The sequence below is a fragment of the Malaya genurostris genome, chromosome 3 (genome assembly GCF_030247185.1).
Source record: "Malaya genurostris strain Urasoe2022 chromosome 3, Malgen_1.1, whole genome shotgun sequence".
Taxonomy (NCBI): Eukaryota; Metazoa; Arthropoda; class Insecta; order Diptera; family Culicidae; genus Malaya; species Malaya genurostris.
In genome coordinates, this window is record NC_080572.1 from 38,735,614 (window position 1) to 38,762,706 (window position 27,093).

Genomic DNA, 27,093 nt, shown 5'->3' on the forward strand with positions numbered 1-27,093 from the left:
AATATAACTGCTACAGTAAAAACTGCAAAACAGCAGGAAAGTCGGGCAGCTAGCAGTTGATGTGAATAATACTTGTTTTGTAATGTTAATTACGATGATCATTTTTGTTTCATTTCACGAGTGAAGCCTTACAATCAAACCTTATAATTTCCTGTGTGGCATATGTGCTGACTGAAACAATTACTTCTAATTAGGTACCTGAGCGAAGAAAGACAACGGAGAAACGTTTTGTGAATGTGGTAGTGATTTTTGATTTTATGCAGTGAACGGGTCTGTTGTAAAAAGTGCTAACGGAGGTCCTATCAATTCTTTTGAAACTGATGAAGGATAAGCGCGACACACTACTATTCTTCTAGGGCCAGCTCGGCCAATACAATATTTAGTACCGTTATTAAATTGAGAACAAAATTTTGACGGTGTTATGGAATTCAGTCACATTCTTATTTGATCCGTATCAAATTCAGTAAAACTAAACATAAATCGATTGCCTCACGATGGGACTATTGTTCGCAAAACTTTGGAGTCTGTTCGGGAATGAAGGTAGGTCCATCAAAACAATTTGTCCCCTTTTTCTCATTGATTACTTGATTACTGACAATACTATATCGTCAGCTGACCATGGTTGTAGTAGATGTTAACTCACAACAAACAAAGATAGAGGAAACGACAGTCAGTCAGTCTAATGGTTAATTAATGAATGCTTCCGAGTATTAATTACTCTTCGCTTTTGGTCGGGGTAATAAATGACAGAAAGCGAAAGTGTAATTCGATACGTGTAGTGGTTTAGAGTTTATTGCCCGCACATTAGCGTAATCTACAGTAACATGGTAATGTTTCATGAGGAATTTTATTTGAATATATATAATTGAAATTTAAACTATCGAGACTGACATGCACAGCAGCTGTTTGTTATGTTAATCTTTGAACTAATCTGGCATATACTAACTAGCTGAACAATCTTGGTCGTAGTCTGAATTAGTTTTACCGTAGTTGCCATACCTGATCTAGCACTGGCCGCCTAGGTTTCTACGCAACCAAATTTCTTTGCGATGTAAATCCGCTACTGCGAGTAGCGCTCAGCTTGGCTAGTAGTAGCAACTGTTATAGTGGAGGATTCTTATCGCGTATGCTGTCAGCTCTCGTTAACACTATACGGTAGTGATCTGTAGTCTGCAGCTGTCCGGATCAATTTGTTCACATTAATCCATTAAATGCATACTGTTGCTAACATACTAAATTGATTTAGGTCGATAAATATCATGCTTTGAAGGGATAAATGGCAACTAATAATAAGTTGATGGGAACTAGAGATAGTCGAATAAGTATTTTTTGAACCCGAACTCGTCCCCGATCGAAAATATAAAAAAAAATCCTTCCAAAATCGAACCCGATAAAAAAAATCATTTACCAGAACCCAAAAGAATCCTGGTATTTGGGTTTGAATATCCGAAACCCAACCAAATTTTTGATCCCGTACCCGTTAAAACTGAAAATATCTTCATCTGTACTCGAATCGAACCCGACAAAAACATTTTTTTCTGAGCCCGAACTCAATCAGTACCCGTCAGGTTCAGGTTCAGCTATAATCCTGGGTGTCCTTTGTTGTATCAAGAATACGTCTCCACATAACTTGGTCCATGGCTGCTCGTCGTCAGCCACTCAAGGCACGGATGCTTCTGAGATCACCCTCCACTTGATCGATCCACTTTGCTCACTGCGCCCCTTTTTTTGTACCAGTCGGATTTGATTCAAGAACCATTTTCACTGGGCTGTCGTCCGACAGCCCATCGTAGGCATCCGATTTTAGCTGTCCGCACGATGGGTGGTTCTCCTAGCAGCTGTTGCGATTCGTGATTCATACGCCGTTCCCACGTTCCGTCTTCCATCTGCACTCCGTCATAGATGGTCCTCAGTACCTTTCTTTCGACAACACTAAGGGCGCGTTGGACCTCTGTCAACATAGTCCAGGACTCGTAGCCACAGAGAACAACCGGTCTAATGAGCGTTTTGTGGATGGTCAATACGTATCTGAATTTCTCTGCTGGTGTCATTATCGGCGGTCACAAGTGAGCCCAAATACACGAACTCGTCAACCACCTCGATATCGTCACCGCCTATCAATATTCGTGGTGGGGACGTAGTGTTTCTTTTCTAGAGCCTCTCATGCATTTTGTTTTCGACGCATTTATGGCCAGTCCGATACGCCTAGCTTCAGCTTTCAGTCCGTTGTAGGTTTTCGTCATCTTCTCAAGGTTACGTGATCAATATCGTCAGCGAAGCCAAAAAATTGTACGGACTTTCGGGAAATCGTGCCACTCGTGTCGATCCTCGCTCTTCGTATCACACCTTCCAAAGCAATATTGAACAAGATACAAGAGAGTTCATCACCTTGCCGTAGCCTTCCCCGGGATTCGAAAGGACTCGAGAGCGTCCCAGATATTCGTGCATGAAATGCCATAGCTGTTCTCGATCAATTCTCGGGTAATTTTTCAAAAGGGCGTATGCGCAAGTGACAGTTTCTCTTTAATCACTCTCTCTTTCGATTATTGTGATGTGATCAGTGCTGTAAAACTTCATTCAAATCAATTGAAACTGAATGTGGAACACAACGACGATCTCTCTAATGCAGTAAACTTCACTCTCTGGCACACACAATGTTTGCTGAGGGCCCGAACAGGCAGCATTCAATTCATCACTCGTTTCTCTTCAATCGAGGCTCAGTTTAACCACCGTCAGTTGATCTCTTGAAATGTCAAAATATCTCTTTCAATAGTGTGAGAGCGGCCTTCAAATGAGGTTCATGTAAACATTCGAATTGGTTCAAGATAATAGATGAAAGACAAACCAGATAGCTGAAATAACAATCACAGAATACACATAAATTAATTGTTTCCTCCTTTAGTTTTCATTTTTAATACTTTACTCCATTTATAATTCTATTCGTTCAAATTTGCTTACTATCAAGAGCGAAGACATTGAAGCAGGTAGACTACTTGGCACTCGAAACTGAGCAAACAAAACTTCAAATGACTAGGTAAGATTAATCAACTAGCGATGAATTCCGGGAGCTTCACTTGAAAATGGCAGCAAAAGTCAAACGAATTAGTAGGGATATGCTGACTGTCAGCGCCATAAATTTCATTTTCATCTTATATTATTCGATTGAAAATGAAATTTTGCCGCATTGGATGTGATTAAAAAGATTTTCTTTGATATCACTATTCTGTTCGAAAGTCGAAAGTTTCGGGTATCATTTCATGCAAAGAGTTTAGTGATAAACGTGGAAACCGCTTGGTAATTAATAGAAGAGAAAGTAAACAAAGAGAAACTGTCACTTGTTTATACGTCCTTTTGAAAAATTAATCGAGAATTGTGTCGTATACCGCTTTGAAGTCAATGAATAGGTGATGCGTGGGTACGTTGTATTCCCGACACTTCTGGAGTACTTGTCTTATTGCGAATATGTGATCCGTATTGGCGCGGGATCCAGTAAATCCAGCTTGGTACGGCCCTACGAATTCCTTAGCTATTGGTGATAGACGACGGCAAAGGAGTTATGAGGGTACCTTGTAGGCATTGTTCAGCAATGTAATTGCGCGGTAATTGCCACAATCTTGCTTATCGCCCTGTTTGTATACGGGACATACCAACCATTCCTGCGGTAGAATCTCCTCCTCCCAAATCTTAGAAATCATCCAGTGCAGCGCTCTAGCCAGTGCCTCTCCTCCATGTTTGAGCAGCTCGTCTGATAACTGGTCATTGCCCGCGGCTTTGTTGTTCCTCGACTTGCCGATCTCCTCACTTATCTCCGACAGATCAGGTGCTGGGAATCTGTCGTCGGCTGAGCGTACAAACAACTTTATCCGTGAACATTTGGCTAAAAACAAAACGAATACCATTCAGCACCCACCGAATTCACCTGATTTGACTCCCTGCGACTTTTCCATATTCGATCGACTCAAGAAACCGCTCCGTGGAACGCGTTTCATCACCCGAGATTAAATTATGGAAAACTAGCAGATGACTCTGATGGCCATACCGAAAACTGACTGAATATAAAAAATGATTCGAGGATTGGATCAAGCACTGACATAAGTGTATTGCAGTCGATGGGGAGTACTTTGAACGGGATGATATCGATTTTGGTGAATAATCTTGTGTTTTTAATTTTCTGAATAAATTCCGGGAACTTTTTGATCAAGGTAGTAAACCATCTGAATGTAATTCCAAATGAAACAAATCTAAAATCAATCTTCATTGATTTATCTGTGTCCTCATTCATGCGGATTTCCAATGTTTATATTTACGCAGCTGACTGACGTGCCTTCACTTTATTAAACTTTTTTGGGTGCGTTGTGCACCCATCGGATGCCGCCTTCATATTAATGAAAATGTTTTCCTATCGTGAATGGACTGGACCCCGACAGCATGAACTCCATGACGACGTTTGAACCGCAACATTCAGTTTACTCGCAATTGGTTTGCCTACTTGTGGTTTCCCCGGAATCTCCTTCTCCTGCTCCTTGCACCAACCACGAGCATTATTTAATCCAAACAAACACATCAGTTTTTTTTTCATAAATACGTTTATTTCTTAAGGCAGTTTACATAAGTTTTTCTTCGCCGTAGCATCACTTTTACATAATATTCTTATCCTAATTTAATTCTAACATAGTCACAACGTTTTGCATTTATTAAAACATATTCTCTTATTACTTAAATATCATCTTAGGTAACTCGTCATTAATTATGAAATCTACTCGGAAATATTATTTGAACCAAACGATTAACTTCTATAAATTATAAAATAAGCTGTTATTTTCAGACATTTTGTTAATAATTTCATAAACTGTTTCGAGTTTGTTTGTATCATTACATTATTTTTATTCTAATTTAGCTATTGGTTGAACTCATGGACGCAGCTGGGATCAGAACTAAGTCTTGAAAGGGGCCTTTATTAAATTGAAACTCCAGTTTTCTTTATGAAATGATAAATAAGTTTCATGTATGAAAGGTCACGACAAGCAAGAATGTCTCGAACTGGGATATTGGATAGTCTACCTTGGGTACGCAAAGAATTTATTAGTTGAGATCTGACATCACGATACTCCACGCATGTCCAAACGACATGATCAATATCTCGATAACCTTCGCCACAACCACAATGATTAGTCTCGGAGAGCCCAATTCGAAGGAGAAACACATCAGTTAGTAAGTGTCAGAGCACTAGATTATAGACACATTTCAAAACCACTGCCCGGTGCGGGTGACATACAGGGGAAACTTTTACAATTATATTAGGACTGGATTGGGGACATAGTCAATCATTCACAGATACAAATATTTCGGGAATTTACTTCATTTTTCATGCTGATATTTGGAGCAGGAAACTGAACTGATTTTTTGTGATTCATCGTCATTTTAGCATAAATCAGTTTCGGTGCGTCAAAACTTGTGCAAGCGTTCTCAAAACGACCTCTTTTCGAAAGAGGAATTGAATCTAGCTGTCATTGCTCAATTAAATAAAAATTCTTATGAATTTCAACTAAAACCTAAAGGTGTTCGAACTGTTACTTGGGTATATGTTATATGTACATAGCGTGAAACACTACAAGAGATAGTCTTTTAGGTTTGTTCAAACTGTTGATGTAGAACTACACAACTATTGTCAAAAGCCATTTTAATTTCTGCTTTGAACATTTAGGTAGCAGTTATCTTCTCCGTTCTTCATATTCTTAATATACAGAAATTTGGATTTTTTTTGAAAAGTACAATTAGTTGCCGCAACTAACTGCGTCTATTCGAATCGTGGGAAACGTTTAAGTGCACCGAAAAATCGAATAATGAAATTCGATTGCATCGATAGATTATAAAATATTTCGGCAATCGATTTCGTCGCTAATTGCGTCGATAGTTGTCTATGTTATTGTACTCACACAACAATTTATAAACTCACCTGTTTTAAAGTCGGTAGATTCAAACTGTCATACAATTTAACATTTTGCTGCAAATTGATTTCCTAAATGTATGCCTAAAGATTGGGTGTCATTTTTCCTACTGGAAGTTACATTTTTTCACATTGAGTTGAAGAAAAATATTGCTGCACTGAATCTGAAATAGACTAATTTCATTTGCGTCGTTGACACTCCTAATTTCAATGAAATGCTTCATGTCGTCTATAAGCACTTTCATATTTTTCAGTACAAAGGAAATTAAGAAAGGAAAGGAATTATTTTTTTAGTTTGTGTGGTAGTATTGTTATCTCGATGCGATCGAACGCATTGCTCAAGTCGGTATGATGAATTTCGACATGATCGCAAGAGTGTATCGCATTCAGACTGATAGTTACAAATTATAGGAGGTTTATTGCGGTTGAGCGGCCTTTGAAGAAACCATGCTGTTTATTTGTTATTATATTTTTTAGTTGTTGAAAAAGTTTTTCACTTTCAATTTTCTCGTACTAATGAGAACAATCACACAGACCAAAAAAATTGTATTTTACAGGCGACTCAATCCCTCATAGGATGTAATTCATAAAGACCTAACTTGTTAAATGACGGAAAATTTCATTTGTAACGATTTATTGTTAGATTACCTTGAATTTTACTGGTTTCGACTGTAACTTGCGTTCTGCTAGCAGGTTCGACTGTATGAATTTAAATGCACCTTTTACCAGTCAAGCAGATACATGCTTCTGTTGCTCATTCAATTAACAGACGTACTTGCGATCCAATGATTCTCGGTTCAAGTCGCGGCGGTTGCTATCAGCATTCTTTTTGCCTTTCTCATATAGAAAGGCTATGCAATCACTGTGAAAACCGACTTTTGAACCGAGGCCCGGAGGGCCGAGTGTCATATACCATTCGACTCAGTTCGTCGAGTACGCAAAATGTCTGTGTGTGTATGTGTGTGTGTGTGTGTGTGTGTGTGTGTGTGTGTGTGTGTGTGTGTGTGTGTGTGTGTGTGTGTGTGTGTGTGTGTGTGTGTGTGTGTGTGTGTGTGTGTGTGTGTGTGTGTGTGTGTGTGTGTGTATGTGTGTGTGTGTATGTGCGTATGTGTGTATGTAACGTTTTTTTGCACTAACTTTTCTCGGAGATGGCTGAACCGATTTTCACAAACTTAGATTCAAATGAAAGGTCTTGTGGTCTTACAAAATTCCTGAATATTATTTGAATCCGACTTCCGGTTCCGGAATTATGGGGTAAAATGTCCAAAAAATTGTGAAAATAAGTGCACTAACTTTTCTCAGAGATGGCTGAACCGATTTTCACAAACTTGGGTTCAAAGGAAAGGTCTTGTAGTCCCATACAAAATTCCTGAATATTGTTTGGATCCAACTTCCGGTTCCGGAGTTATGGGGTAAAATGTGCAAAAAAAATGAAAATATGTTTTCTAGCTTTTCTCATAGATGGCGCGACCGATTTGCATAAACTTAGGTTCAAATGAAAGGTCCTGTGGTCCCATAATTCCTGAATTTCATCTGGATCCGACTTCCGGATAAACCGTAACCGTAAAAAGTTTTCTAAATCGACCTCAAATCTTCTCCAATTAATAGTTTTTTATCAGCAGACGGTCAAACAAACCGATTTCGGTCATTGTTTTTAGGAATCGAAGAAAATTATTTTGAAGAATATATGATAGTATGATTGATATGAGAAAGGCATCATTACACCACTAGGTGGATTAAAACAGGTTTTTGTTTTTGTTTCAATGAATTCCATGTCATGGAGTTTTAGGCACAATATTAAATGTTCTTCCACGTAAATTTGCGAACTTCGACGTTCCATTTATGTGCATCTAATAAGAAGTAAAATCACAAGGTTTTTTTGAAAAGTGCGTCAATGGTTCATAGAAATATTCATGCCACGTACGACGAAAAATACCGGCTTGAAGACATCAAACAGCTTCCGAGTCTGGTTTTATATATCACAATGTGAAAGAACGCCTTTTTGGACAAAGAAAATGTCCGAATTCCCGAACAAAAATTGATTTGGTGGAACATGTGTAGTTATGGTCGGCAGTCTAAAAGATTCGTTTCTATCGGTAATATAAATTAGGATATGTGCGAGAAAGAATGTCTGCGCAAGCGGTTGCCACCATTCATCAGAAACAACGACTGGCCAGCTATGTTTTGGCCTCCTATCACTATGGTATAAGAACAGGCAATCCACCAACCTCGCCCAATAGAGAAGTACTGGGCTCTAGTTAAGCGGAACATCTTCGAAACTAAGAAGAAAGCAAGAAAAGATGGGGAATCGACATCGCAGGCGTTTATGAGGATACCGTACGGAACCTAATGGCGGGTATAACACAAAATATTCTAAAATTTTACATAAACAAGGATTCTTAATCAACAGTAATGTACATATAACTCTATTTTTGCCTTTCTCATATAGAGAGGTTATGCAATCACTGTGAAAACCGACTTTTGAAGCGAGGCCCGGAGGGCCGAGTGTCATATACCATTCGACTCAGTTCGTCGAGTACGCAAAATGTGTGTGTGTGTGTGTGTGTGTGTGTGTGTGTGTGTGTGTGTGTGTGTGTGTGTGTGTGTGTGTATGTGTGTGTGTGTGTGTGTGTGTGTGTGTGTGTGTGTGTGTGTGTGTGTGTGTGTGTGTGTGTGTGTGTGTGTGTGTGTGTGTGTATGTGCGTATGTGTGTATGTAACGTTTTTTGCACTAACTTTCCTCGGAGATGGCTGAACCGATTTTCACAAACTTAGATTCAAATGAAAGGTCTTGTAGTACCATACAAAATTCCTGAATATTATTTGAATACGACTTCCGGATCCGGAATTATGGGGGAAAATGTGCAAAAAAAAGTGAAAATAAGTGCACTAACTTTTCTCAGAGATGGCTGAACCGATTTTCACAAACTTGAGTTCAAATGAAAGGTCTTGTAGTCCCATAGAAAATTCCTGAATATTGTTTGGATCCGACTTCCGGTTCCGGAGTTATGGGGTAAAATGTGCAAAAATATGAAAATATGTTTTCTAGCTTTTCTCGTGGATGGCGCAACCGATTTTCATAAACTTAGGTTCAAATGAAAGGTCCTGTGGTCCCACACGTAATTCCTGAATTTCATCTGGATCCGACTTCCGGGTCCGGAAATATAAGGTAAAGTGTGTTAAAAATTGTATACCATCACTGAAAAGGGCGAAAAACCGTAAAAAGTTTTCTAAATCGTCCTCAAATCTTCTTCAATCAATAGTTTTTATCAGTCTCATGAAAATGTATTTCATACTTTTACTAAATAATTTCGGATACCAATTTTGACACCAATTGATTCAGATTGATTTAAGTAGTTCACAAAAGCATGCTTCAGTGTTTATGTCACACAGTCAGCATCATTTTTCCAAAATAGTGCTTGACATTTGCGTTGCCTATTTGTATGAGAGCAGTGATGCTAATCTAAAAAAAACCCTTCTTAGTCCACTTAGTAGAATTTTCATATATCTTGAAAAATCACCATAGGGGAGGGTACATGAAATTTTCGAAATCGAAAAAAAAATTTTGATGCCAAAAGTCTAAGAATTGCATGAAACGTCGAGATTTAGTGTCATCTCGAAGTTTTTTTTTTTGAAAAATCGACTTTTTGGGACTTTTTTTTTTTAATAACACTAAACCTTGACGTTGCATGCAATTTTAAGATTTCTAGCATTAAAAAAATTTACAATTTCGGAAATTTCATGTACTCCCCCTATAGTGCTTTTTCAAGATCGAAAATTTTCAAACTTTAACCGCTGGGCAGCACCCCTTACCTATGTCCGATTTAGCTCAAATTTTGCATAAGGACTTTTTTCGAGTTGCTTAAACTTTTGAACAGTAACGCTTTACGAAATTAGAGGTGATTCTAAAATGTTGGCACCCTTATATGTATAATATACCAAGATACCATCATATCTCTGGAACCAAAAGTCACAGCCATTTGATCTTTGAACTTGATTAATGGTCCAACAGTAGCTTTCAAACGAGCTTAAGTTTGTTAAAATCGGTTCAGCCATCTCTGAGAAAATTGAGCGCGTATAAATACGACGCGTTTTGTCGGTTACGTCACTTATACCATCATATCTCCGGAACCAAAAGTCACAGCCATTTGATCTTTGAACTTGATCAATGACCCGATAGTAGTTTTCAAATGAGGCCAAGTTTGTTAAAATCGGTTCAGCCATCTCTGAGAAAATTGAGCGCGTATGAATACAACGCGTTTTGTCGGTTACGTCACTTATACCATCATATCTCCGGAACGAAAAGTCACAGCCGTTTGATCTTTGAACTTGATCAATGGCCCAACAGTAGCTTTCAAACGAGTCCAAAAAATCGGTTCAGCCATCTCTGAGAAAATTGAGCGCGATCAAATATCTTCTAACAATGCACACACACAGAGACACATACACACACAGACATTTTCCGATCTCGTCGAACTGAGTCGAATGGTATATAACACTGTGGGTTTCCGATGCTCCGTTCGGAAGTCGGTTTTTCCAGCAATTCTATTACCTTTCTATAGAGAAAGGCAAAAAGACTCTAGCGGGAACAAAACCGTAACAGATTTTGAAACATTTGTATCTTAATTATTATTGAATTTGATATAACTACGAAAGTCCGAAAGCAGAAATTTATAACAATAGTTGTAATAAATTAGATAGCAAATTTAACACAGAAAAACTATATCACAGCCAACTTTTAGCATCGTTCTAATCCAAAATTGTTCAAGGATTTTTTTTATTAAATGAATAATTTATTGAGTGATCTGATTAGTTCTTTGATATTTCTTTTAGTTCTTTGATATTCTGATCATTATATTTCGATATGAAGCAACGGAGGAACTCATTTTTTCAATTAGTGAACTTTATCATGAGTCTTGCAAATGAAAATGAAACATCATAACTGATTTTGTTATTATATTGTTATCATACATTTTAACTTTCAACTGTTTTCATTTGTTAAACATCTCAAAAAAACACAAATTGTTATACATATCAACTGTTGATATGCTTGTGTTATGATTTTGTTATGTGCATCTGATCGGGATTATATTGGTGTCAGTAATTGTGGACAAATTTTAGTACTATTTGATGTGAACTGTGCAATGCTGATGTTAGATTTATTTATCGAGTTAAAGCCGGGTATAAATAAACGATATAAAAAAACTTATCGAGCGGTGCTATAGGAAAAAATGAAGCGCGTAGACCGAAATTTGGCACTTTCAATCCCCGCCGTTGTCACATTTACTCAACAAACCCGCAATATTTTTTTTAGAAAGCATACACTCTTAAAATTTTTTATATCTTTCTAGATGCACATAAATGGAGCGTCGCAATTCACGCAAATTTACGTGGAAGAACATTTAATATTGTGTCTAAAACTCCATGACATGAAATTCATTGAAATAAAAAAAAAATAATTTTGTAGCAACCCACCCGCGACTTGAACCGAGAATCATTGGATCGCTAGTTCAGGGTTGTTACGGTCGCGCGGATTTCGCGCGGTTTCTGCTCAGATTTTGATACGATGGCGCGGATTTCGCGCGAATTTCAAGAAACATTGTTTCACATTTGTGAATTATTTGTTAAAAAAAAGTTCAGTTTTATGAAACCACAAAACATTAAAGGTGGACGAACGTTTCAGCAACGGGTTGGGTTAGCCGTGACAACCTTGATAAAATTTACGATGAGGTAAATAGTTCCTTCAGTCGACAAAACTCTCCGATCTTGAGTTGGGCAAGAAAAGAAACGAAGAAGAAAAGGGTAAAACGTTTATCTAATGCTGGACCCGACAGGATTCCATCCGTGGTGATAAATTGATCTAATAGTTTGATAGTTCCACTACACACTTGGAAAAATTTTCATCTTAACAGATGCACATAAAAGGAGCGTCGCGGTTTACTAACATTCACAATTCATAGCATGTGAACATAAGTCATATCGTTAACTTCACAGTTAATTTAGCTGAAGATTACATCGATACAGACGCTAAATTTATGTTTACATGTAAGTAGATGTAATATTATGGCGTCACCGAAGAAATTACGGCATGCATGAATTTACGTCAAGCGTAAATTTCATTTTTTCTAAGAGTGTAATATTTAACATTTTCAATTGATCTTTGCGTTCTGGAATTTTTCGTGAAATATGGAAGAAATCCTATGTGTTTCCAGTTTACAAAAGTATCCAACTACCGTGCTTCTTTGTGCGCTGTATCGAAGTTGTTTGAAATTATAGTTCTGGATTTTATAACACTTAGTTGCTCTGACTACATATCTGAGACTCAGCATGGACTCATGCCAAAGCATTCAACTTCCACAAATTTATTAACCTACACTTCCTTCATCATACGTTCTTTACAAGCACGGCTACAAGTAAATTCTATAAATACTTAGGTCTTTTTTTTACGCGGGGGAATCAGAATGAAGAATTTTTTGTTTGATCCGAATGGAAGAATTTTTTGTTCGATGCCAAATGTCTTAGAAATGCATAAAACATCCAGATCTGTTGCAATCTCAAAAAAAAATTTTTTTTTAAACCGATTTAGGAACTTGGAAAAAAATTGACATTTTCGAAATCGAACATTTTTTTAAGCAAATTGTCTTAGAAATGCATGAAAAGTCGAGATCTGGTGCAATCTGAATTTTTTTACATCTAAAATAGTGTCATAGAGTTCACTTTAAAAAAATCGAGATAACGCCAGATCTCGACGTTTCATGCATTTCTAAGAGAAAACAAGAAAACTGCGTTACTTCGGAAATCCGCTTAAAAACCGTGTAACTTCGGAAATCTGCGTAAAAAAGCTGCGTATATAACCGGATTAAAAAACGCGTAAAATAGACCTCAGTGTACACCGATTTTGCTGTTACGTTCGACAAAATCAATCAGCCCAAAACGATCTTCAAGTTAAGTAGACTGGGATTTAACGGATAATTTTTTAATTGGCTTCGATCATATCTAACTGGTCGTGAAATGTTACTGAAAATAGGAGACTGTTCAACCTCACCATTTGCTGTTACCTCTGGAGTTCTTCGAGGAAGTCACCTTGGGCCGTTTATATTTTTATTGTATCTCAACGATCCAAATTTTTCTGTCAAGTGTTCTAGTGACTCAGAGTTCCTATAAGAATAGTTGGATAATTCAACTAATTGGTGTAACATCTACAATATGGTTTTGAATGCCACTAAATGCTCCGTAATCTTTTTTAGGCCCAAAAAGACTGTATTCAAGTTCGACTATAATATTTCACAAACTGCTTTTGAACGCGCATCCTCTGTTAAGGACCTGGGTGTTCTTTTGGATTCCAAGTTAAATTTTGAGGAGTACATAGAAGTTACTATCTCCGAGGCCTCGAAGCTATTAGGATTTTTCCGCGTTACTAAAGAATTCTTAGATGTACACTGTTTGAAGGCTTTATATTGCGCTTTAGTTAGCTCAACTCTCGAATATGCTGCTGTCATCTGGTCACCTTATTACAAAAACGATTTCCAACACTTTGGCAGACCTACTACAGTCGCGTGTCGATTGCTCCGAGCTATTACAATTGTTACAGTTAGACATTCGACGTTGTAATCTTCGATCCTATTTTTTCTTCGGGTTCCCTATGCTAGAACTAATTATGGATATAATGAGTCCATTACTATGATGTGTCGCATATTTAACAAATGTTTAAATTCTTTCGGCTTTTATTTATCACTCAATGTTATCAAGGAATCGTTCCACATGTTATTGTCTCATTAGATTTCGTTTCTACAGAAGCACTAGATTTAAGGAAATGTATAATTCGTATAATTGTAATCTGTTGATGCAAAAGATGAAGAGGTTTTATGCCTACTAGAGAGCAAGTTTGACTGAAACAAACTCCAGTGGGCTTTTACCTGCTCCAAATAGAAAAATTAAAGATGAAGAGGAGAAGAAAGACATTCAGAGTAAAATCCGACAACAAGAAAAGGTGCTGTCTCAGGAAACCAAAACTAAATACTAGGTAATAAATAATTGAAACTGAAATTATAAAGATTAAATCAGATCATCCTCATGTGGTCTACCTTAAAATTCTTCTTTGCCGAGCATGAAGATCTTGAAACAAGAAAAAGATGTCCTAGCTGAAATCTGGTCAACTCCTTTGAAAAAAAAAACTTATGCAGAGTTTTAGATTAGGTTCAAGGGGATTTTCACGTTCTGCGGAAATTAACAACTGTATAATTTTTATGGTGTAAACGCTTCCCTCGAATATCGCGCGTTTTAGTTTACAACTTCGCGCGTTTTTGTTTTCGACTTCGCGCGTTTTGATTTCAGAATTTTCGTGACAACCCTGCAAGTTCGTCTATAATCGACTGAGCCACAGAAGCATGCATCTGCTTGGCCGGTAAAAGGTGCATTTAAATTCATACAGTCGCACCTGCTAGCAGAACGCAAGTTACAGTCGAAACCAGTAAAATTCAAGCTCATCTAACATTAAGTCATTACAAATAAATTTTTCCGTCATTTGACAAATTAGGTCTTTATGAATTACATCGTAGGAGGGATTAAGTCACCTGTAAAATTCAATTTTTTTTGGAGTGTAGTATCGATAGAATTCATCCGTCAAGCTAAATAAGAAATGGCGTAAATCCATATGAGACTGATATGCGAGTATGGGCAGTTGCTTAAATGGGTACAATAAAAACCAGTTCGCTCTTTTAGGACTTTTACAGCGTTCAAACGCTCATAGTGGAAGTATGTTTCATCGAAACAAAATTAAAATAATCGAACGCTCTAATCACCAACTCTCCAAAGTGTCAAATGGAACAAATATAGTAGATCTAATTCTAACTAACGACTACGAATTATGTGAGATGTAGTGATATTCAGTGACAGCAATGAGCACACAAGTCAAAGAGTAAAAAAAAGCAAAGTGTCTGATTACCACACCATTCCTTTTGTGGAATTGGCCTTTTCTGTTTCAACAGACTTCGCAGCCGATTCTTAGCGTACAGAATCATTGCATGGCTAGTACTATGGGATCCTACTGACACTAAGAATCCTTCCAGGTCGGGGCTCGAACATACGACAACTGGCTTGTAAAGACCAGTGTCCTATGCATTGAACCGCCAACCCGGGACAATCAGCGCACATGAGTGTCATATAAAAATTAAGAGTAAGTATAAACCGATTTACATTTAAGGTCTAACATACTTGAATTTAATGAAGAAACACAAAAGCAAGTAGATTATTGCCGGGTTTCCAAGACAGACCATTCTGATGCGCATTCAGCTCATGTCACACGTCGACCGTGAGGAAAGCTGAAATAGAAATTTTAGAATGTGACAGCCACAGTACATCGGATACGGAAGCAAAGGAAGTTTCAATGAAAGAGGGTGTATTCCAGCGTCAAAGTTTCGTTCGCGTACGACGGTGAAAAAACTGTTGAAAGTGAAATTTGATTAGCTTCGGCTGGCAAACCGACGACAAGCGCGGTTCTGTGGGTTTGTCATGTCTGCGCTTCAAAAATACCCTGCCACCTGGCAGTAGGACAGGGCTTCCTATGCAGTTAGATTACATGTTACATGTGTTTCAGAAAGTGGGTTTTAGGTGTAAGGATCGATTTCATTATGGGGGGAATGTACTCGACAAAACATGCATAATCCCAATTGTAATCGGAACAGTATGCAGTCGTCTGGGAACAGTCACACTCGATTCGTTACGTCATTTCTATTCCAAACCAACCCATAAATAACGAAGATTTTATCAGTAACGTGATTTAAATGATTGAGACTCAAATTGCCCTTTTCCGTATCCGTTTCAGAACATAAACTAGTGATGGTCGGACTGGATAACGCTGGCAAAACCACCATCCTATACCAGTTCCTGATGAATGAAGTTGTCCAAACCAGCCCGACGATCGGATCCAACGTGGAAGAGGTACGTGTAAAACGCTTGGTGTACTGCACCCTCCTTTTTCATTTTTCAGCATGCGAAATCCTGCCAATCAACTAAAGCTTCTATACACATTTCGGTGTCCCTAATCTGCCCGGTTGTCAGCTGGAGTATTACGGCCAATGGCAGCAGTAAAAAATGAATGGGAATTAACTTTAATTCTATTCAAAACGTAAACCCATTTGTCCTTACCGTATGTGTCCTTCTGAAGGAAATCTCCAAACCCATACATGCTGGCTTGTCTGCTGTTGCAAATGAAAAGGACTATCGTTTGTTAATCCGATATTTGTCTATACCGTGTTTTCACCCGTTGTCGACGTCTGTTTCTTTGTTCAGGATTTTGAGGACTTAATTGGGGTCAAATGGATATGTTTATTGTGCACCGAATGGAAAGTGCCATTGCAGATTGGTATGCCGAATCGGTTTTTTGGAAGTATAATATAATTAATATTAATCGCTTCCTACATATGATCGTGGTGAAGTCACTGAATATTTGTTTTCAAGATTTCTATGGAAGTTTTCCAACTAACAACATTTTCAAAGGTTTAGCTAAACGCGGTGCTATTGAGGATGAGACCGATTGCTTTCAACCAACTCTATAGCGCGTCCCGCCAAAGAACACTTGTTAGCTGGCAACTGCTTGAGATAAAGATTATCTGGGTCGGTGGATGCACTCAATTATTCCTAAAATATCGACAAAGGTATGGTTCAGGGGACTGGATGTGAGTAGGGACTTCATTCGTATGATGTCCAGACTTATGTCCAATCACTACACGTTAGTTGCACATCTCCTTTGAATTGGACTTTCAGAGCCTAATCATTGTGCTTGTGGCGAAGGTTATCGCGATATTGATCATGTCGTTCGGACATGCGTGGAGTATCGTGATGTCAGATCTCAACTAATAAATTCCTTGCGTACTCAAGGTAGGCTATCCAATGTCCCAGTTTTGTGATATTCTTGCTTGTCGTGACCTTCCTTACATGGAACTTCTTTATCATTTCATTAAGTCCATTGGTGTTCCAATTTAAATTGTATTTTATGTTAGACTGTTTTCTCTTCCATGAGTTCAACCAATAGCCAGCTATCTTATATTGAATAGAAGTGATGAAACAAAAAAACGTGCCTAATCCACCTAGCAGTGAGATGATACCTTTTTTTATCAATCCGCATGTGTTTTTTGCATGAATATTCTTCGGTGTTTCAGTTTTCATGACATTATTCTAATGTCCGTCGTTTTAAGTGGCAATTTGAGATTTTAATCACTCATTACTCGGATCGAATTTGAATCTAAAAGTGTAACAATCGATTAAGCATTCCATGATATGTCGAAGTAATTTCCACTTTAGAGTTTAGGGAAATTTAAGGTACTTCCGGAGCCGGTATTCAGGAACCAGCATAACCCAAACCGATTCGTATGGCCATATGCCGAATAAATTGCAATATTTTTGAGTCTAATTTTAAAGCTTTTCGGGATTGTCATCTTCTACATAGCTTTGAATTTAAAAAAAATCATCATCCTACAATTCCAGAATCGGAAGTTAGAATTGGATAAAATTGGATTTATTTTAATTTGAACTTTTGTTTCTGAAATTCGATTTGGCTTTTTTTGAGAAAACGATTGAGCTTTGAGAAAACGATTGAGCTTTGAGAAACGATTCGATACTGGAACCGGAATTCGAAATTCGGTGTAGCCGAAGTCAGACAAATTCACCTGAGTAGCTGTATAGTTTACATTTGTTTCAAAATGCTTGAAAATCAGTGTATACATCTTTGAAGAATCGTAGTGGGAATTAAATTTTTGGGTGCCTTCCGAAACGAAAACTGAATACAACCAAAAAATATATAAGTTTATTTGGTTATCGACAATCCAAATTTGCAAACCCGATAAACCTGATTAATTTATGTGAAATAGACATTTTTATACTAATCACCGAAACCGGAAGTTGGATTTGACTGAAAAGCAAGATGTCTTATTTATTTTTTTCCCTTTATGGGCTACTCTGGCCGAGGGGGGTGGTTACAACGATCCGCACTTTCCATACCGGACGAACTAGGCTATGGTGCCCAAATGAACACTAGTAACGAAGGAGGAAACCGGCCTATCATTGATAGGTTCCCTCCAGCATGTAACCCAAGCGACAGATTCCTTTACGGTTATCAATTTGCAACGAAAGATACGAATATCTTCTATTGCAAGTTCACCAGAGAGTTTGTCACTTGGGCAGGAAGTGTGTGCTTCACCCTGTAACCAGTCAATCATTGAGTCGTGCGTCTGTATCGTATTGCTATTTTGTCATCTTATCAACTGCTTCTGTGTCTTAAATGTCCTCGTCGATGAAACTTTGCAAAATTTCGCTTTGTATCCGCTTCGGTCTTGGCCCTGCTTTCCTATATAGTCTTTTATGTCTGAAGCGGTACAAACGATTATTACTTTAAAGTTCCTAAATAGATGTAGATATGTTTGATCTACTAACACTATCCATTCTAATCTGCTCTGATTGTTTCTATCTTTGTCGAAGTTACGTTACATTTCCTTTTCTCCATTGCATCGCTTTTTTGACTATGCCGGAGAAACCTTTTGATATCTCAATGTGATAATTGATCAAGAATAAAGAAATAATAATAATTACTTTTTTTTCTGGGTTTACCGGTCGGGCAGCTGAATAGCGCAGATTCTAAACCGGGCCCATTTATGGATCCAGGATATACAATTTCAATTCCTTGTCAGACGAACTTGTCTATGTTGACCAGCTGAACACTGGCGGCCAGGAATTGTGCATTGATCCTTTCACCATGAGCAAATTCGTTGCTGAAATATTTAAAGAAGATATTCAATTGAAATTATACTTACTAAATATGGCTTGATGGTGTACTTAATCTACAATCTTGGAAGAGGAAATAAATATATGTTTTGCATAGTAGCATATGAGTGATGATTGATGAGTGAGTGAATCATTAGTTTGGATCTAAGTAAAAGTGTCGAATGTCTGAGAAAGCGCCAAGCATACTACAATGTAATCTAAGAGAAAGTTATTTCCAACAAACAACCAAAAATCTATGTGTGGATGTTTCGGGCGCTGTTATCCACTCCATTTGCGGTTCCAAGAGGTAACAAATAGTATATGATTCCGTCATCATAAAACCAACTGCATACTGCAAAAGAGATCAAACTTGATTAGTAGATCGCTTCTCTACCCTAGATCAAAGTGTAGTATTTGTTGTAGCATGGACAATGCCTGACAAGTTTGGCACTCTCAGAAAGCGAAACGTATCCATTTGATTGTTCCCATTCTGTGTATTGTTGCCTCTTCTTGTCAGACATTACCCATTAGTGTGCATCCTTCTCCATTGAGTAAGGATACAGACAAGCCCTGGGACCGAGACAGCATCATTCAATCTGTCTCAAGGTTGTGCTAACGCCCAGGGCAAAAAGTAAGATGTCTTATTGAATCTAAAGACTTTTCATTTGAATCTTAGATAATTCTTAGCCTTCATTTGAAACTTAAAACGGTTCAGCCATTTACGAGAAAAATGAGTTACACAATTTTAGAATTCGAATGGTATATGGGTGTTATGTTCTTCCAACATTTATTGCTGTAAGTAGTTTAAATCAATATAATTATGGAATTGTTATCAACTCGAAAATGCTGCCATCATCTAGTTTATTTATGTCATATTCTAAAAATTACGTTGCCAAAAACGAACAGTGCTAAAATCGGTTCGAGGCAAAATATCTTGCCGTACACAGTCTTTTGGGTACTTAGAAACAAATGTAGGTAACAGTATAAAAATCGTGTTTTATGTAGCTCCCAAGCATTTCTTTGCCAGACAGAGCTCAAAACTTCTACAGTTGGAATAGGGAAAAAAGTCGCTTACACAAAAATGTCGATATCTCCGTTAAAAATGGACGGATTTTAACAATCTATGGCTTGTTGGATAGGTATTACCGTGCGGAATCTAAGTCTGGAAGCATATTCTGTTTTCAAGGTCAATTGTGACAGATACCTTAAAAAAACGAAAATTTTGACATAAAATTTCGTATAACTCAAAAAGTAAACATCCGATCTCAAAACCATTCAATAGCGTTCAGGGTGACGGGGAGACCTTTCACTTGCGACTAGTTTGATCAAAATCGGTCCAGCCATCTCTGAGATCTCGACCTCTTAGTTGACAACACACACACACACACACACACACACACACACACACACACACACACACACACACACACACACACACACACACACACACACACACACACACACACACACACACACACACACAGATGATTTCCAACGCAGATAGTGACCCCACATTCATCGAATGCATCATAACTGGTGATGAGGTGTGGATCTATGTATATGACGTCGAAACCGCACAACAATCGACCGAATGGTGCTTCGAAGGCGAGCCGTTGTTCTAAATTTTCATCCATTATAAAAATCGCCACACGAAAATTTTTCAACTTCTTTGTATAGACGCCAAACGAAAACTATTCGTACGATATGCGTCAAAGTTTGACAGAATGTGTATAAAAGTGTTGCCAACGTTGAGAGAATAAAAGTTTACCGATTGGACAAGCGCGGGAATTTTAAAATGAAAATTCCAGTTCTTTTTTTATCATAAGGTACTTCCTACTTGTCTAATTTGATTAACCTTCCAAGAACTTCTGTAAAAACAGATTTTAAGATCTGCACGAGCAATCCGCAACTTATATATAAATTTCCCATTTCCTTGTCTCGGTTCTCAATTCGAACTCGTTCATCGAGCTTCCTTCGATTTACTCGAAAAAGTATTAGATTATTGAGAAGTTTTGAGATTATGAAACCGAAACAATCGAGCTAGTAAACGACGAAACTCGATATGAAATGGTCGAATGCTATATAGCTATCGACTTGTTTTGTAGGTTTATGTTTTATGCGTGGCATATTATGTTCGAGTTGTACTGTATATAAGCATAATCATTGAATGCAGCATATTATTTATTTACTATAATCAGAGTGAGTCAAAACTATAGAAGGGAATGAATGTGGAGCACCTGTAGGTAGTAGTACATTTTTTGAAACATCTATCTGTTCTAACCGTTCTAACCGTTACTCGAATGAATCGTGGAAAAATGCAAAGTAGGGAGATCCACTTATGCGGAAAGTTGAAAAATGTAAAAAAGTTCATTGGTTCAATGTTAATTCATTTGTATTAAATTTAATATTTGGCTTGATCACAACTGAAAATCTAATTTAGACTTTATTAAATTTATATTTAGTTTATAAATTTTATATTTAGAAGAACAATGCGGAGAATGTACTTCGCTTTGATTCCTCTGGCAGAAGATAGGTAAATTATTATTTATTTTTATTATACGTTAATTTGAAGTCGGACTTAAACTTTTTTTCAACTACTGCTGCAGAGATGTCCATCTCCTCTGTGTGACGAAGAGCAAGCCAAATTTCTTCCCTCGCACTTACAACTTCAAAGAGAGCTCTTCTCTTTCACATATATACACCACTGTTTTATAAAGTGTGCACGCATCAGGAGTGCGTTTGTTCATTTCCTTTTACCTCCTCCACTGAATCGCACCAAAATGCTACAGCATTAGCTAATAAATTCTCTGAGGTGGATGCAGATACTTTCGCAGAGGTGTATACGCCGGTGAGCACTCTGGTGTATGATTGGCGTAGAAGAAGCGTGGGGCACGCAAAATCAGCAAAATAAAACAATTTATCGTTAAATTTTCGGTTTTCATTGCAAATTTTTCATAGCAAGGCCAGATCTACTCTCTATTAATTGAAGTTCACAGAAGTGCTCGCTCACCATCACGCGTCAGTGATCACTTTGGTGTATTTAGGCGAGATCACGTGAGAGCGATTCGTGCGAAGAGAATGTTATTCTCTCGCACCAGCTTCTTTCAACACAAGCACGCACTCAAGTCTGTTTGTCTGGACACTGAGAAGAAGTGCGCTTTCTTCTTTGGTTTATATGGGACATATGTAGAAAGTGTGTGCAAAATTTGAAAAAAATTGGTGCAGTAGTTTTTGAATACAATGGACACGGACTTTCGAAACCTGCTTTCGAGAAAAACGCGTTTAAAGCTTTTTGTCTATAAAATCAATGGAAACAATTTATTACTCCAGGAAGTCCGTAGAGTCTAACATTTGAAAAAAAATCATACTTTTTCTTTTATTATTTATTATAATGAAAAATTTCATAAATGTTTTTGTTGTCAATCGAAGTAGAAATCTTGGGCCTGTGCGCCGAGCTCTTGCTTCTTCGCAGAATGAGATAGCCATAGATAAAAGCCCATAACTTACACAGCTTCGTTCCCATAGACTTGAAAATTTCACAGAATATTCTGTTTTACTATAAGAAAATATAAAGAAAATAATAAATGATTTTTTAAAAGTCTTAGACCCTACCCGCTTCTTAAGGACAAGCAGACACTTGACAATATTGTTCAATTTACAAATGGTCTGGAAACTGATCAGCGTCTTTATTGATTTAAGTTACAGAAATGTGATCACATTATTCAAAAAAAAAATCTTGGCGTCTTGCAATTTCAGTATTACAAACACCTTCCTCCTTTTTAGTACTTGAACTGAATGGATGCAGTCGGAAATATCTGAACAATAGTTTAAAAAGTTTCATTTTCTCGCGAATGCAACGTATATGCCCTGTATGAAATCCTCCAGATTATCGCACCGACTTAGTAGGGTTTCATCGGTACAAACGGCAGACGGATCAATCGAGTAATTGACCGATTTTTGCACAGACTCTTATGGGAGTTTGACATTAGCGTTGACCGTTACGACAGCCCAATTAGGAAACAGGCTTAATCTTGTACGAATCGGTCAAGATAGTAGGACTTAATAGGTGTACTAGTCGGGAGTTTAAAAATACTGTAAATGTAAATTGCATAGAATCTACTTTACGGCAGTTTCTACGGCATTTCATCCTTTATCTTGTTAATCCCTTCGTTTATTCACTCTCTGCTACGTCTAGTAGTAAAGTTCGTCTGGAGCACATGTCACTATCAGCAATTCTACTCTGAGATAAAATTCAACTAATAGACAATAATCTTTCTTTACAATGCCGCTTCACCATCGTTTACAACCTGCTGCTGGATGCTATACTGAAACGCAAATCAAATCCGACGACGACCTCATCGTCACAGATTGTGTGGAAAAATATTCACTTTCTAGTGTGGGATTTGGGAGGCCAGCAAAGTCTACGAGCAGCTTGGAGCACATATTACACAAATACGGAGGTAAGTTAAAAAAATCCTGAATTCTCACTAGCAATAAAATTATCTGTGACAGTTCACAATACCAATGTCGAACGTTGGTCTGACCTATTACGTGTCAACATCTGCCGTTATTCTCGCGAGCCTTTAGTCTTCCGATAGATAGTAGTGGGTTGTGTTGTACCGACGGTAGGTAATTGGAAAAACAAACATGTGCGTTGTGTTTCACTTGTTATTTTCCGTTATCCATCAACTTCGCCCTCGGCAGTAAGCTTATTTGGACTGGAAGTTGATTATTTTTAGACAAACGTACGCCTTATGTTTTTTTTTTCATTGTGTCTTGGTATCATAAAAGTTGTAAACAAACATTTCACGTGGTTTCTTTCGTGTTTATTTTTGCCTACTGCCTTTCTGGATGGATTCATTCATGTGGCTCTGATTGTTGGATGCAACACGCTGCAACAGTTTATCATCATGGTGATCGACTCAACGGACCGTGAACGATTGGCGGTGACGCGGGAAGAGTTGTACAAAATGCTGCAGCACGAAGACTTAACCAAGGCTAGTTTACTTGTGTACGCAAACAAGCAGGTGATTAAATTATAGTGGAACTATCTAAGCCTAATTTCGATTACTAATTTTCTTTTTTTGTTCATCTTTCATCAGGACTTACAAGAATCTATGAGTGCAGCTGAAATTTCCAAACAGTTAGATTTGACATCAATCAAAAAGCATCAATGGCACATACAATCGTGTTGTGCGCTGACAGGCGAAGGGTAAAACTAAGCTCAGGTGGCGAATCTTCTGATTCTATAACACACTTTTCTATTTTAGACTCTACCAAGGCCTGGAATGGATAGCTCAGAGAATTAAAAAGAAATGACACCATCCCATATAGTGAAACACTTCAGCCAACCTGCGATAGTAGTAAGCTAATCCAACATGCCGGTCACAAAACCCTCTGTAGGCAAATCTACCATTTGTAAAAAAACAGCGTCAAGCGCTTTAACCCGCTTTAGGAAGTGATTAGAAAAGACGTATATTTGACTAATGAATGGAACTCCGATAATACTTCATTAGAATAAATCCTGTCCGTTTCCCTTCCAATTCCAATTCGTTAATGATGGCGTACGTAACCTGAAACTCGAAATTACTAACATCTACCAATATCACAACAAGCAGAACAGGGAGAAAACCTCACAATTACCCTAGCACTTGTTGCATTTTCCCTACCCATAAATAAGTGTGTTTTTCTCTGATTATAATTTTATATAGATACGAAAGAGTTTAGAAACGAGATCAATAAGATGGAAAATTTGTTCGTGCATAATTAGTTATTATAAAAACCTTCAAAACCTGAACCTCGTATTTTATTGTATCGTATTCTCACTATTTAACATTGAAACATGCATTTTGGTTTGGTAATACAGAACAAATCCTAATCAGGTTACTATATTCCTTGTTTCTACAAATTTCGCTGTCAATTTATAAGTGACAAGTGCAAAGCTAGTGCCACGATTTAACTGAAATAGGATAATTTTGGTCGCCTCAAAGCTGGTAGGATGCTACTCATACGCCTTATACTACATTCGTAATACGTTCTCGAAACATTTTTCACGAGTATCTTGATGTCGTTCACCCCGACTCTGTATTTTTATCAAATTCGTATTCTCCATACAAAACCATCACTCGATTCGAAGACAGCATACGGTGGGACATTCAATTGAAATACAGAGTCGGGGTGATTATGTTTGTCCGTAATTATTATTATGATCGATAATTATAACATGCTGTAATGTAAACGAACCCGTGTTCGACAACATAAATGATTCTAAAAAACCGCCTTCTTCTTCTTCTTCACTTCTGGTGGCGTCACCTCACTTGAGATGGCACAGATTGATGGCACAACGACTTAGGCTATATTGCCAGTTAATTTTCTAGTATAGTCCAATGGACTTTGTTTTCACTGGACTACAAGTGAAAACCTCGCTATGTGACAACGTGGAGTCGCCAAAGTACGGATGAAAATCCTGTCTTTCTCGCGAAATACTAAAATTTTCACCACACTAACACGATACAACGTGTTCACTCGTTGAGGGTTTCACCGGAAGTGTCTAAAAAGCCAAAAAATGAGTCTGCAAAATAATAAAATGGCTTGAATCTAGAGGAAATATTTCATTACATTTGAAACGTTCCGCGGATTTCACGTCCAGATGTCTCGAGCGAGGCAATTATTCGAAGCTTTCACCAGGTGCTCTGGAAATGCAAGGCTGTCTTTTGTCACTTCAATTTTACTAGAATAATATTATTTAATTTGTTTTCGACGTTGTTGAAAATATGTTCATTAGTATTGTGAAGTGTTACTTTTTTCTGTTGTTTTTTAGGCAATGCAATCAACTAGTGGGCAGAAGCTCAGGGCGCAACGGTTTTCTGGACGGCAAAACAATCTTCGGTGGGACCCTTATTACTTTTCTCATATAGAAAAGTTATGCAATCACTGCGAAGTACGTATGTGCGCATGTAACATTTTTTTTGCACTAACTTTTCTCGGAGATGGTTGAACCGATTTTTACAAATTAAGATTCAAATGAAAACTCTTATGATCCCATACAAAAATCCTGAATTTAATCAGGATAATCATATTTTGTCCCGGGCGCAAATTTCCCTAGGTACGTCACCGATCTAGGTTAATCTTTTTAATGCTACATTACACAGCGAATTAAATCGAAATTATTGTATTTTAATTGACAATGTGAAATAACTACTTATATTCTGCCAAAAAAACTTTAAAAAATAATAGCTCCGAAGAAGCAGAGTTTTATAATCAAAATGCAAATAAATTGTGTGTTGCGGAGCTTTAAGACATACAAAAGTACAGCATTCTTTTGTTGCGTTAAAACAATGTTATTAAAAACCAGTTTATACGCATGCTTTCCGATCTAATATTACAAGATTTTCTTCAAGTGTACAGTACACTTGTGACGTCACGATAAAAAATCTAATGCAGAAATATGTGTAAGGAAGCACCGACCGTCAGAAAAAATGTTCAAAGTCATTCAATATAGAGCATTCAAGCTGACAGGTTGTGTTTTCATTGTTACTGGCTCGTGAGTAGAAGGGAAAGCTGGTGCTAATCGCAAATGCAGTAAAGGCTGGTTCACAGCCAATATTCGGGGCGTTCCCGACTTGAAAGCCGTCCAAGAAGGCCATTCCATTTATACGCACAGAGGTGCGAACGCATAGAAGTGCAGTGCTAAGGCACATAAGTGTTGAGCCGCAGAGACATTCTGCAGGTAAAGATTTTGTACGGGGTACAGATATTGTACGGGCTACAGTACCTGCTGCGGTGGCTTGAAAGAGACGACACACATCGCGTGGTGCTACACAGCAAGAATCACATCTAATCACTATCAAGACCTCCAGCGCTGTACCAACGGCCAGGTACAGACAGCACACATCACATTCCGTGAAGACCAGAGCTAATAAAAGTCATTTTCATTGACTCAAAATAGACAAAAATGAAGAGAAATTAATGTCACTCTCAGTTTCGCTTGCAAACTATGAGAACGAAATCCATGTACAGTCAATTACACAAACGGAACAGTATTTTCAAAATTGTGTTCTTTTTGTCATTTGCCCTTTCAGTAATTTGCTGTTTTCAGTGAAATCCCATAACCTGCAGATATTCAACCGAAGCTTTGAGAATCGAAAATGACAGAAAAAGGTTTCACAATGACTTTTACCTGTTAGTGCTCGAATTTGTAGTAGTTTGTAGTGAAATTCTGCTGATGCTCCCTGCAGAAGTTAGTTTCGTTTCGTATTGTCATAGAGGAAAGAGTGACGTTGGCCATTATACTCATTTTTCAATGAGAAACGAAAATGCTTCGTCTCTCTTCGTTTGTGCTGGTGTTGGTCATTTACGAATGAGATAGTAAAATATTGAAAATGAGGTTGT

At 37.7% G+C, this 27,093-nt stretch overlaps 1 protein-coding gene across 1 annotated transcript; it reads left to right on the forward strand.

Moving 5' to 3' along the window:
* LOC131436473 (ADP-ribosylation factor-like protein 5B) lies at window positions 1-24,499 on the forward strand. Its single transcript, XM_058605201.1, has 6 exons — window positions 1-540; window positions 15,770-15,885; window positions 23,070-23,162; window positions 23,604-23,729; window positions 23,805-23,914; window positions 23,973-24,499. Exons 1-6 carry the CDS (start codon window positions 495-497, stop codon window positions 24,019-24,021), a joined length of 540 nt encoding a protein of 179 aa, XP_058461184.1. The 5' UTR covers window positions 1-494; the 3' UTR covers window positions 24,022-24,499.
* Window positions 24,500-27,093: the final 2,594 nt, after the last annotated feature.